Consider the following 14,484-nt stretch of genomic DNA (forward strand, 5'->3'; position numbering starts at 1 on the left):
GCTTAAGTACACACAATTTTAACAAAGCCACCGCCGCGCCGGCCTATGCATCACTGGTGTGGGATGAGACGTCGATGACTTGTCCTGGCGACATGCCGCCGCTGGTGGACTCCGCATCCCCCCTGCTGAAGTCGACCACGTCCTCGTCCTCAAGCTCGTCCTAAAGGTTGTAGTACTTGTAGTAGTGGCTACGCCAGAGCTCGCGTTGGTACTCTGCGCCGATTCCTCGACGGATAGACTCTTCTCTACCTCGACCTCAGCCACGCGCAACTCCTCCTCCCGGTGCTCCTCGATCTCCGCCGCCTCCTGCATCTCCAGCTCCCGCTCGGCGATCTCCTGCTCCATGGCCACTGCCACCTTTTCGGACGTGGGTTGCATGCTGGATTCCGAGGTGGCCTGGAATATCTTGGCGTGTGCATCCTCGATCTTGGCGTGGATAGCCTCGACCCGGGCCAGGGCGACATCGGCGGCACGGATGATAGCTCGAGCGCTCTCGGTGTTTGCAGCCGCTGTCGCAGCAACAGCTGCAGCCGTCTCGGCTGCTGCAGCTGCCTTGTCGGCTGTCGCTGATACCCTCTCGACGGATGCAACTGCCCTCAATGCGGATGCGGCGACACTCTAGGCGTAGGCGGCCGCGCTCTCGGCACAGGCGGCCGCGCTCGGGGAAGACGCGACAACCGTACAGGTCTTCACGAAGCGTTTCCACGGTGTCATCTTTGCAAGAAGGGGTTGCAGGAATGGGGATGGGGATTCATGGATTCGGAGGTTGCCGGCACTGGAGCAGACAAGCCGGCGAAGCTTAAGGAGGAAGACTTAAATAGACTCACAAATTTTCATCGCAAATGGTTTCTACAAAAAACTGTGTGTGATGTTGTTGATATTTTTTATTAGATGTGAAAGACGAATTTGGAGTAAAGTGGCAACGGGTGGTGTTTTAAATGTTCGAGAAAATTTGTAGTACTAATACAACTATCATGTCAAATTTTGGAAAATTTCAGGGCTCATTTGACCTTTTAAGGCATTTAATTGATTTTCTAGCCATTTAATTACCGTAATTCAAATTTGAACTACATGTACATGCAACAGCTAACCATAACAGTTCGAAAAGTCATATTTTGTCTACTTATGTGCGAGTTAATTCCATGTGCAGTAAATTGGAAGGAATTTTCAAACATATTGGTCTCACGGCTATGACACAATTAAGCATGGAGTGCCATGGAATTTAAATTCCAAAAAATTAAAAAAGATCAGAAACACATGAAACCTTGCTTGATGTAATGTCATGCCACCAAGATGATGTGCTAAAAAATCTTGCATGTTTGACGGAAGTTTGGACACACACCCCTCATAAACCAGAGCAACTCACTAGAAGGCTCGTGGTTTTGAGAGGGAACAATGCATGTTTGATGATGAACGGGCGATAGCTTCCTCTTATGGGCTTAAAAAAATTTATATAGTTAACGTCCACTAATACAACTGCCTTGTCAAAATTTGGAAAATTTCAGGGGTCATTTGACCTTTTTAAGACATTTAAGTGATTTTCTAGCCATTTAATGACCATAATCCAAATTTGAACTACATCTACATGTAGCGGCTAACCATAACGGTTTGAAAAAAATATTTGTGTATTTGTGTGCGAGTTAATTCCATGTGCAGTAAATTGGAACGAATTTTCGAACATATTGGTGCCACGGCTTGGACAGATGCATGGAGTGCCATGGCATTTAAATTCCAAAAAAATTAAAAAATCACCAGACGATGTAAATATCTGGTGTTTAAAAAATAAAATGTAAAGATCTGGCAAGACAACCGGGCCCCACACGATTGACACTCTATTTGGCGCCTCGAGGTTTGGAAGCGCGGGTTATTAATCAGACATGGTTCTGTATTAGAAACCGTTAGCTATTAAGTTCACACATGAATTTTGCTGCGGGAATCGTGTGTAATTCAAACTACGGTTCTACTAAATTCCGACGACCAGCGTGTGTATTGTTCCCGTCGATCTAGATTCCGGCCGCCAATAAATACTACCTTGCTCACGTCGTCCCGCCTGCATTCTCATCTACATCCTTCCCTCACTCGCCCTCTCTCTCCCTCTCTCTCCCTCCCTCCCTCCCTCTCTCTCTCTATCTCTCTATCTATCTATCTCTCTCTCTCTCTCTCTCTCTATATATATATATATATATATATCTTAAATCTCGGCCATGGCGCCGCCGATCTTCCCACGCTCGGTCGACGAGCAGCGACGAGGAGGACCCCTACGCGCCGCCGGACGAGGTTGCGCCGGACCCCCAACTTTGGAGTGGTTTTGGGGCCAGTACAATTATTGTCTATGGAAGTCGCTCCCGCTGGCTGAGAAAGCCAGGCAAGTGGCGTTCAAGAAGGAGATGGCGGAGGAGGAAGCCAGGCACCAGGAGGCCTATGAAGCCCGTGATGTCGCCTGGAAAAAGGAGGTGGTGGAGCTTTGGGGGCGGGCGCGTCATCGTGCGGAGGAGGTGTACGAAGACTGGTACTTCGCGAGGAAGGTTAAAGGTGTTACGCGCCTCATCGCTACGTGGAGATTGGCCAATAAGCTCTAGCATGACGTCGATGAGGAGCTCTGGTGGGCGCCCAACAAAATGGCAATATCGTTCGCACTAGTCTGCCAGCAAGAGGCAGATCGGTACGTCAAGCGCTGCAAGGCGGAGGAAGCGGAGTACTGCTTCCGCGCTGGGAAGACGCCACGCACTAGGGAGCTGCTGGCGAGGGGCTGCCGAAATACTGCCCCCAGGAGGGATTATTAGTTTTAGTATTGTTCGTTTTCAATTTTATGCATTGTACCTAGTAGTTAAGTATCATCACATATATGTGATGATATTATATATATCCTATAATGAACTAATGAACAATTAATATATTTATTATGAATTCCATTTTCTATCTGTTTTTGTATAATATTTTGCATCTAGCTATTATCATCCACATATACAGAATAGAAAGCATATACACACACATTGAAACAGAACATATAAGAACGGAAAACAGAGTACACACATTGAAACAGAGCAATAAACAAAGCAATATTATGATTGCTGTGAATACATAGCGATCCACATCGAAATGACTCAACAAAATAAAACGCGTCCATGAGACCATGACCAGCAGCCCTTACCTATGGTAGCTCTTGGCTCTGCCTGAACTCGTCCAGGCGTTCGTCCAAGCGGTCGACATGCTCGCAGTACATCTAGAGAGCGATCTCGAGCTCCAAGTTGGCTATTTCATCGGAGATCACCAGCTCGAGGATGCGACGACCATGTTCCTCTACAGCACCCAGGTGGACACCTGGGCCAAGGAGGTGGTCGAGCCTAGCGACCAGCGCGTTGGCATCGAGCGGGCCGCAGACAAGGCGAATGGCGCGACCCATGCGAACGACGCGGTGGGCATCTGGTACAAGTACGGCGCGGCCGGCCTCTGGTGCAAGTACGGCGCAGGGGGCCTCTGCCCACTCCTGGCGAGGAATGGGGGTACTGACGGGACGTGTACCTAGCTGTGACGCCTTGTCGACAGTAGGCAAGCGCTGATGGATCCGCTCTTGCTGTGCGGCGTGCCGCGCCTCCTGCTGTGCGGCGCTCCAACAGTCTCGCCGTGCGGCAAGCCGCAGCCTATCGGCATGGACGCACCTAGCTTGCTCTATGGCGCGCCATCGATCATGTTGTGCAGTGAGCTGCAGCCTCTCGGCGCTGACATGCCTATCTTGACCCGCGGCGCTAAAGCGCGATGCGCCAAGGGTCTCCTCAACCCTGGCGATGACGCGCATCAGGCGTCGTCCATCGCGTTGCCTGGGAGCGCCTCAGCCTCGAATGGCCATGGCACCTTCACGTTTTCCTCGTCGACGAGGTTGATGGCAGAGGCGGCGCTTTGGTGGGTTGGCATGCTTGGAAAAGGTGGATGTGCTACAGGCTGCGCTTGTTGCCTCCATGGGTCGCGCGCTGTCTAGGTTTATGCGCAACATCGCTGGGTGGCAGGAAATCAGTGAGGAAATGGTGGGAAACGGTGGTGTGTTCATAAAACACCATCAATTAATGAAAACTTAGCATAGAAGGAACATCGAGCTAGCACAAGAAGTAGATGATGATCAGATGATCATTTATCCTAGTTAATTATGCATGTAATAGTTTACTTTGGTGTGTGGAAATGTCATGTGTGTACTAACCACCTATATAATTGGATGTTTGCCGCGTATTACACACATCTCGTTTATGTGAAACGTTGGTTCTCTTGGCTCAACACAAACAGTTTATTGGAATGAACTGTATGCCCTCCATTGCACACACCTTGATTTGGCTAAACCGTTTCTGTTGCGTTGCCTAATCGAAAACAATTCATCCGAGTGAACCGTATTCTGTATATCACACACACCTTGATCTGGCTGACCATTTCTTTTGTGTTGCCTAATCACAAATAGTTCATCCGAGTGAACTGTATGCCGTATATCACACACACCTTCATCTGGCTGCCCGTTTCTGTTGTTCCGCCTCATCACAAATAGTTTATCTGAGTGAATTGTATGCCATATATCGCACACACCTTCATATGGCTGCCCGTTTCTTTTGTTCTGCCTCATCGCAAACAGTTAATTGAACTGAACCGTATGCCCCGCATCGCACACGCAACTAAAATCTGAACCGTGTTTGATGTATACTTCATCGCAAATGTTTTGCATCTTTTTTGACAATTTTTTTACATCACCGTTTGAGATTAATGCATCGTACACAGTTTCGTCAAAGGGTCTCTGATCGTAGTGTCGCGTTAGTAGCATCCTGCAGTAGTGGGGGTTGTCCATAAGCCGACCCACATGGGAGGCCTTCGGGTTAGGAAGGTCCCGATGTGGTTTGTACTATGATACATCCCCCGAGCATGATCATTAGAGATAAGGGGCATGCAACTATCCTTTTACCACACTTATGCTTCAAAGTAGCACCACTTCATGGATTGTCAAGTAGAAAGTTTCATGAGCTTCATATTTCATACTAGTGGGAACCTACACTAAAAGACTTGGCTTGTATATTCCAATGACGAGCATCCTCAAAAGCTCTAGGTCTTCATGAGCAAGCAAGTTGGATGCACCCCCACTTAGTCCATAGGAGAGCTTTCACATATTCATAGCTCTATGTGCATCTTAGTTGCATGGCGATCACTAATCCTTGCGTTGACATTGATCATAAGGCCTTCTCCATTGCCTAATGGTCAGCTACTTTGTTGCAAGACTTTCTTTGTTTTTTTACTTCTCAAAGCCCCAACCATTTTCTGTCATTCCCTTAAGTGCGAGGCATAGGTTTGCGCTCAGTGCTGCATAGGTTGTTAAGCGGTTGAATAATGCAGACAGATGATCTTGCTATTGTACCTGGTATGCCTCGGGTTGGTGATTTTGAAGTGATCGCTAATGCTTGATTTATTTTGTCTATGATGGTTATTGATGTGTTCCTAACATAATATTGACCTCCTCTCAGAACCTTTGGCAATGGGAATTTTGGCTCCACAAAAATATTTTCCTCTTTCTCACACTCCATGGCAATGGAACTAAGGGGATAGCTTGTATTACTCCCTTGCTAGTTAAATTTTTCATGCTTGCACGATGAACATGGTTATCAGTTTTGGGGTTTCGTTCAATGTATGCTTTAGAGTTGGTAGCAATGAGCTCTTGGTAGTCAACCTTCTTACTCGAGGACGAGCAAGGTTTAAGCGTGGGGAGGTTGATTGCTCTATATTTTAGGAATTTTTAGAGCTCATATTTTGCATGTTCTCCTCGTATATTATGTCCCACTAGACCAAATATATGTCCATTATGCATGATTACCGGTTTTTTCCACTTATCATTGTGAGCATAGCACATTTGTGCATTCATTTGGTTTTTATTAGTTTCCTTTGTTTTCTTGCGTATATAGGTGTTTTGGAGCAACCTAGGACCAAGAACGATGAAACGACCAAGGATGGGTTCTATACGGAGTCAGCGAGGGGTCAGGCTTAGCCATTTCGAATGTCGGAAAAAGTCATTTTTCCAAAGTGCTCCAAATCAAGATCTAAGACCAGAAATGGACCAACGTCATCCATACGAACCCAATAAGCCCAAGAACGTCAAATCCGAGTTTGTACGAATATTTGACATCCGTTTCATCAGAGCACAAAAAGACAACACAAAAGACGACGTTTCAAACGACCACACATGTTCGTTTCAGCGGTCGTTTGACGCGCATACAGCTCTGAAAGTTACCCCCTCTCACAAGCATCCGAACTACGAAAGAAGAATTAAGATAAATCTAACCATAGCATGAAACATATGGATCAAAATCAGCCCCTTATGGAATAACGCATAAACTAAGGTTTAAGCTTCTGTCACTCTAGCAACCCATCCTCTAATTACTACTCCACAATGCCTTCCCTTAGGCCCAAGTATGGTGAAGTGTCATGTAGTCGACGTTCACATGACACCACTAAAAAGGAAGCAACAACATACATATCATCAAAATATCGAACGAATACCAATTTCACATGATTACTTATGACAAGACTTCTCCCATGTCCTCAAGAACAAAAGCAACTACTCAAAAATCATATTCATGTTCAAGATTAGAGGGGTATTGAATATCATTAAGGATATGAACATATAATCATCCCCCAAATAAACCAACTAGCATCAACTACAAGATGTAATCAACACTACTAGCAACCCACAGGTACTAATCTGAGGTTTTGAGACAAAGATTGCATACAAGAGATGAACTAAGGTTTGAGATGAGATGGTCTTGGTGAAGATATTGATGAAGATTGGTCCTCCCACAATGAGAGGATCGTTGGTGATGACGACAGCTTCGATTTCCCCCTCCCGGAGGTAAGTTTCCTCGGTGGAATCGCTCCGCCTGAGAGAAAAAGTGCTCCTGCCCAGGTTCCACCTCGAGACGGCAGCGCTTCGTCCCGAAACCTTCTTTCTGATTTTTTCCAAGGTCAAATGGGATCATAGAGCAGAAGATAGGCTTCGGAGGCCTGCCAGGGGCCCCACAAACTCAAGGGACGTGCCCTAGGGGGGCCCAGGCTTGTGGTAGCCTGGTGGACCCCCTTCTGTTGATTCTTTTGCCAATATTTTTTATATATTCCAAAATAATTCTCCGCCAATTTTCAGCTCATTTGGAGTTGTGCAGAAAAGGTGTCTCCAATATAGCCCTTTCCGGTCCAGAATTCCAGTTGCCGGCAATCTCCCTCTTCATGTGAAACTTGCAAAATAAGAGAGAAAAGACATAAGAATTGTATTATAAAGTGAAATAACAATCCATAATGAAATAAATATCAATATGAAAACATGATGCAAAATGGACGTATCAACTCCCCCAAGCTTAGACCTTGCTTGTCCTTAAGCGAAAGCCGAAATCGATAATCATGACCACATGTTTAGAGAGAGAGGTGTGGATAAAAATAAAATACGAACATGGAAGCATCATGGTCATTATCATAACATCAATATATCATCATAAAACTTTTCATGCTAGAGTAACAATTCATTCACAAGCTAAAGTATGAAACATAAACTTTATTGGAAACTAACAAACTATGATCTCAATCATTGAAACAATCACAATCTATCATATTTTTAGGAAGAGTCTATGTAAGAGCTTTGTTTAGCAAGTTCACATACTCAACCATCATTTATCTTCCATGATTGCTGACACTCAAGGCATATTTATAGAGCAAAAGTCTTAGTCAAACATATAGAAAGATAGGGGCTTATGATTTCGCCTCCGAACTTACTTACCACAAGGGTAATGTCAAAAATAATAACTCACGATCACCTACATCCAACTGGATATATATATATATATATATATATATATATATATATATATATATATATATGACAACACTATTCTAATCCCAGGATTAGAATAGTTATTTGGATCACAGCAGCCCCTATATAGGGCCCGACAGGGCCCTCCCGAACTTCCGAACTACCGCCGACCCGACAGGATCCACTGGATCCGGAGCCCCCCCGACAGGATCCACCTGATCCCGATCCCGATCCCGAGCCGCCGCAGCCCCCCTCCTCCCCTCGATCCCCCGACCTTCCCCCCTCCTCGCTGCCGATCTTCGCCGGATCCGCCGCCTCCCTTCCTTCCCCAGCTCCTGGCCGGCCGGATCCGCCGCCTCCCCTCCTTCCCCAGCTCCTGGCCGGCCGAATCTGCCGCCTCCCCTCCGTCTCCAGCTCCTAGCCGACCACCGGCGCGGGCGAGCGAGCGACGGCGGACGCCGGCGCGAGGGAGTCCGCGTCGCCTGGACACAGCGAAGCCGCCATGGACTTCAGGAAGCCGCATCCTCGTCCTATTGTCACCACCCGAAGCCTTGGCAGACCAGATGATGGCCCCGACGCAAGCTACAGCGAGCGGCGCGACCAACGGAGCAACTCCTCCGCGGAGGCGGCATCGGCCGCGCCCTCAAATTCAGTGGCAAAAGTACATGAACTTCGTCCCAATTTTGCCTTCTTCTTCAATCTTGCCTTCTCTAACCTTCTTGCTTCGTGCAGATGAACTTCGCGCCCCCTGCAAGACATGGATTGCCATGGAATTCCTCTCCTACCTCCATGACGAATTGTTCTCAAGGTGGCCTATCAGCTGCTGGAAAAAGGTTGGCCGAACTTCTAGCCAGGGTATGGTTGAACTTCTTCCTTCCTTTGGTTTGTTATTTGCTTACATCTATGTGAAGTTCAGGTGGTGTGTGAGCATCCGTCCAGGCTACAAAAGCTTTTTTAAAATCTGCCTGCTTACAGCCATGTGAAGTTCTGGTAGTGTGTGAGCCTCAGTCCAGGCTACAAACACTATAAAATCTGCCTGCATTCACATTCACATGTGGAAAAGCCATGTGAAGTTCAACTAGTAAGTGTACTAGAGTTTAGGTTGGTATGCATCTGGTTCTGTGCAAAAAAATAAAAGGAAAATAGAACATGCATGTGATATCACATGAAGGTCAGGTTGGTATGCACTAGCAGTCCAACCATTCAAACTCATGAAGGTTCAGGTTTTTTAACTGTAGACAGTATTTCCCCTTTGCAAAACAAGAAGTTCAGGTTGTGGAGAGTGCTCAGTTCAGGTACATATAAGTAATCAAATATTGTAGAATTAAACAGGATGTGACGTTCATTCTGTGAAGGGTGCTCAGTTCAGGTACAAAAGTATTGGCAGATGCTCAGCTCAGTGCATAGTGTGATGGCTCTCACCACTTTTATATGAGAAGTTCAGGCTGTGAATAATGCTAAGTTCAGTTACAAAGGTATAGGCAGATATAACTTGTGTGCTAATAGACATTTTTTTCTTTTTATGTCAGCAAGACGGGAGACGCATGAAGAAGCTTAGAAGTTCCCAGCAGCAAGTACACAATGCAAAGCCTGTATGCATTGCACCACCCCCTCAATGGGTCACACCTCAAACACACCAATAGCATTACCAACCTGCTCCAGACCAAAAATGGATGACACCCGAAACACACGGAGACTTCCAAGATGCTGGGTCACAGCCCTATCCGCACAAGTTTGCGCCTCCACCTAATTGGGTGACGCCGGAAATCCCCCGCGGATTCTTTGTATCCACCAGCAGACTCCCAAGCACGCCGATGGAGGAGGGGGTTAGCTCAAGTCCTGCGTGTAACTCTGGAGGTTATCCTGGTGTGCCTCATGAATGCCAAAGCGAAGCAACTAAACCAGATCCCAAGACAAATCCAACAACAACACACACACGGAGGAGAGTGCTCTGTACACTACCACAGTTGGATCCTGCTACTGCTGCTACAAGTCAGAATTGTACGGGGCATAAGGTAGATGGATTGCTTCACAAAACAAAAGAGCAAACCAAGACCAGGATCGCAATACCTCCACAACCACCTCAAGCAAAAAGGACACAAACAAGAGAGAGGCCATCTTCAGCCCTCCTTCCTCCTCGTGATCCACTGTTGCATCCTGCTATCATTACTCCGCCGTGCCCCATCCCAGAGGGACAGCAGCCGACACCGGCGGAGTTGCAATCATACACGCACGTAAGTGAAACAAAAAATATTTATATACGTATCTTGTATTATCTGCAAATTTTCTGCTCCCTCTAGGATAACAAGTTCATAAACTCCATTTTAACGTGCTGTTTGGATTATTTTTTCTTTTTCTGCAGACGCCGGATCTACCGGATTATCTAATACCAAGACTAAAGATGCGATTCAAAGATGTAGAGAAAGCAAGGGAATTTTATAACAGATACGCCAGACACGCTGGTTTTGGAACCGGGAAGACGGGGGGAAATGACAACCACAAGTCTTTTGTTTGCGCCTTCCATGCGATACACACATCTTCTATTTTAGAGGCCAACAGGAAGCGAAACAAAACATTGCAGAGGACGGGCTGCAATGCAAGAATGAGGGTGAAGGTGCAGGAGGATGACACATGCGTGGCTGTGGACATTGAGTACAATCATAATCACAAACTCATGCAAACTGATGACATGCTGGTATTTTTGCACTCACACAAGAATTATGACCCCACTATTTTGGAGTACGTAAAGCTCCTGCAGTACCATGATGTCAAGCACACAACAATCATGTCCATGCTATCTGAAAATGAAGATGGAAGCTACTTCCTAAGCATGACTGGACGAGACCTACTAAACCAGTAAGTATTCAAACACCCACATACTGCAATGTAAAATAGCATCCTAGCTCACAACCCTTTGCTAGCAAAAAATAACAAATGCATGTTTGCATGTGATTTGCTGGAAAGCCATGAATGCAAGGAAAGATGATTTGGATGATGTATTGAAACTTGTTTCATTCTTCAAAGACATGAAGACAATAAATGATGAGTTTTTCTATGACATCCAAGTGTACAAGGACAAGTCAATTAAAAACATTTTCTGGTCCAATGCAAGCTGCCGAGGAGCCTATCAAGACTTTGGCGATTGCATAACATTTGACACAACTTACAAGACCAACAGATTTCATATGCCTCTGGGAGTGTTTGTTGGAACAAACCATCACTTGCAGTCAACGATATTTGCTGTTGCCTTGATAAGAGACGAAGATGCAAAGTCATTCAAGTGGCTGTTCGATACATTTGTACGGTGCATGAACAACAAGCACCCAACTTGCATTCTAACAGATGAGTCAAAAAAAACTCTTCAAGTTTCATCATCTTTTCTGTCTATGGGTCTGTGTTGGGTACATTGGTTTTGTCTGAAAAAAATGTAAAGAATGCAGTTCAACCACTGTTAGCACAGAAGTCCAACTAGCAGTACAAGAAAGCAAAATTATCTATCACATGTGTAGAACAAAATTAGTTATGAATGTGAAGTTCAAATACATGTATCATAGAAGTTCGAGGATAAAGCTGTAAGATAAATATATGTAGCATGTTCAGAAAAATATAGTTATTTATGTGAAGTTCAAGCACTACTACCACAGAAGTTCAACAATAATGCTTTAAGAAAAATTTTGAGTGTGACACTACTAGTTTGTCCTACTACTAACTGTGAAGTTCAAGCACTGGTACCACAAAAGTTCAGCAACACTGCTGTAAAGAAAAAATACATGTGACATTCTTAGATACCATTCTGCTAGATGTGAAGTTCAAGTACTTGTACAACATAAGTTCACCATCAGTACAAAAAAGAATCAAGTTTCATTTTTTTAATTCATGAAGACCAATGCCCATCGATGGCGAAAGCTATACCACAATCATTTCCAAACACCGTCCACAAGCTATGCCATTGGCACATCATGAAGAAGTACAGGGAATACCTCGCGTTGCTGTACAAAAAGTATAAAACATTCAAAGAGGAGTTCACAGCTATATTAAACTGGCCGCTGATGCCAACGGAGTTTGAAGATGCTTGGGCTGAACTCGTGCACAAGTACAACCTGGAGAACGACCAGATGATGATGCAGCTCTGGAGTGATAGGAAGATGTGGATTTCAGCATATTACAAGAACATTTTCTCTGCTAGAATGACCTCCACACAACGAAGCGAGAGCATGAACCACGTGCTAAAGAAAGGGTTTGTCAAGGGGACCCAGAGCCTACACAAGTTTGCTAGGCGGGTCAATGCTTGCATACAAACTCGGATGCAGAAGGAGAACGAGCAAACAATGACCAGCATGGTATGATGACAAGTACAAAAGACCCCCATCATGTTCTGTTTACCTTCAACATGTGCACTTTGAATTTAAAAAAATGAAACCCATGACTCTGCTTCGACTATTATCTCACTTTTTGACATGTGCAGACCAATCCTGTGACAAAAACAACTTACGGATACGAGGAAGACATGTCTATCAAGTACACGAGAGCCGTGTACACCGAGATGAGGAATAGGATGAGAAAGGCCACGCTATTTCGCGTAAAGTGTACAGCGGAGCCCACGAAGTACCTTGCGTACTACCACAACAAGCCTGACCATGATGATGAAGAAAGATTTTCCTGGTCAAAGCATGAATTCCAGGTTGTAGCTGACCCGGAGAATGAAATATACGAGTGTGAATGCAAGCTCTGGACACACACAGGTGAGCGAAAAAACAAACTCATTAAATAGCTAAACTAGTAGTATCATATCAAAACTTATGAAACTCATTGCTGGCTCACAAACTATGTATACTGCATTCATCACAAAATGCAGGTCTGTTCTGCCTTCACATCATAAACATACCGGACTACCTCAAGCCTGACAAATTTCCAAACAAGTATATCCTCAAACGGTACACAAAGACTGCAAAATCACAACCAACCTTTGATACAAGGGACTACAACACAACCGCATCGGATGGCAGCTCAAGGCTATCGAAGCAAGACATCTTGCTGCAGCTGAATTTGATGGTTAACAAGAAAGCGATGAGATGTGACCAGCAATATGACAGAGCCTACTATGTTCTCAAGAGGCTCATGGAAGAGCTTGATGCAATACATTCAGCAAATCAAGTGGATGCTAACGAAAGGATGGCTGAAGAGGACGCTGAAATTGAAGATGACCTTCATTATTATGCAGCTGAAATGCTCAACGCCGCCACTGAAGCCAACCAGCAAGCAGGGTGATGGCCAATCAATGGAGCAGCGACAGCAAGAGACGATGAAACTGCCGCTGTATTCTGAAACAAAGGGTAGGAAGAAAATTGCTGCAGCAAAGAAAAGTGACAAGAGAGCTCAAATAAAGGCACCACCTGCAGGAAGAGTCGTCGTGCTTGATGAGAACGGAGTGCCACTTGGACACAGGAAATGTAGTGTGTGCAACCAGGTTGCAGGACACAACAAGCTGACCTTTACAACACTCTTGGAAAGAAACAATGCTGAGGAGGTCAAGCAACCCAAATCTCAAAAACAACAGCCCAAAGTTATGGAACAGAAGAAGGGACCACACCCAAAGAAAGCAAGCAGCAGACTTTGTAGCATATGCAAGGAGTATGAACCACATAATGCAAGAACATGCCCGAAGCGCGCAGATGCTGAAAAGACAAGCAAAAAGACAGAGAAGAAACATAAAGCAAAACCCAGAGCCATCAACAAGAAAGTGGTGGAAGATGAAGACGAAGACGAAGATGAAGACGCCGTCGAAGAAGAGGAAGACGAAGAGGAAGAGGACGACGAAGAGGAAGAAGAAGACGACGATGAAGAGGAAGAGGACGATGAAGAGGAAGAGGACGATGAAGAGGAAGAGGTACATGTCAAGCAAAAACCTCTACCACCAAAGCCTAGGAGGAGCGCAAGGCTGATGAACAGTTATAATAGGTCAATTAACACAATGCAAACTTATGTCATGTCAATGTGCAGAATATTATGTCATCCCCTGGTAATATACACTGTGAAGTTCAAGTAATATTACTGCAGAAGTCTTGGTATGTTATGAGAGGAAGTGATGTGCTGGTGATGTATTACATGAAAGTCCAAGCAGTAATAAATTGAAAAATATACACTGTGAAGTTCAAGTAATATTACTGCAGAAGTCCTCATATGTTATGAGAGGAAGTGATGTGCTGGTGATGTATTGCATGAAAGTGCAAGCAGTAATAAATTGAAAAATATACACTATGAAGTTCAAGTAATATTACTGTAGAAGTCTTGGTATGTTATGAGAGGAAGTGATGTGTTGGTGATGTATTGCATGAAAGTGCAAGCAAGAACAAAAATGAAAAACATACATTGTGAAGTTCAAGTAAGATTACAGTGGAAGTTCTGGTATATTATGGCAGGAGGTGCTCGTGTTGTATTCCATAAAAGAGCAACCAGCAAATAATCATACAGTTTTGAAGTTCAGGTCAGCTTACAAAAGAAGTTCTGGTATATAAAATTGATGTAGGAAAAAATATGCTTAAAAAATAAAGTTTCACCGCATAAACTAAGGTTAGCAAGCCTAAGACAACGCGTTCAAATGTGAAGTTCTGCTTGGATACATGCAGAAGTTCATGTACAATGCCGACAAAAGATAAAGAAACGTCAAC

At 44.8% G+C, this 14,484-nt stretch overlaps 1 protein-coding gene across 1 annotated transcript; it reads left to right on the plus strand.

Annotated features, from left to right (window-relative positions):
• Nucleotides 1-11,712: 11,712 nt before the first annotated feature.
• LOC109736935 (protein FAR1-RELATED SEQUENCE 5-like) lies at nt 11,713-13,084 on the plus strand. The gene is made up of 3 exons (XM_073501963.1): nt 11,713-12,156; nt 12,282-12,558; nt 12,672-13,084. Exons 1-3 carry the CDS (start codon nt 11,713-11,715, stop codon nt 13,082-13,084), a joined length of 1,134 nt encoding a protein of 377 aa, XP_073358064.1.
• Nucleotides 13,085-14,484: the final 1,400 nt, after the last annotated feature.

The sequence above is a fragment of the Aegilops tauschii genome, chromosome 6, assembly GCF_002575655.3.
Source record: "Aegilops tauschii subsp. strangulata cultivar AL8/78 chromosome 6, Aet v6.0, whole genome shotgun sequence".
Lineage (NCBI taxonomy): Eukaryota > Viridiplantae > Streptophyta > Magnoliopsida > Poales > Poaceae > Aegilops > Aegilops tauschii.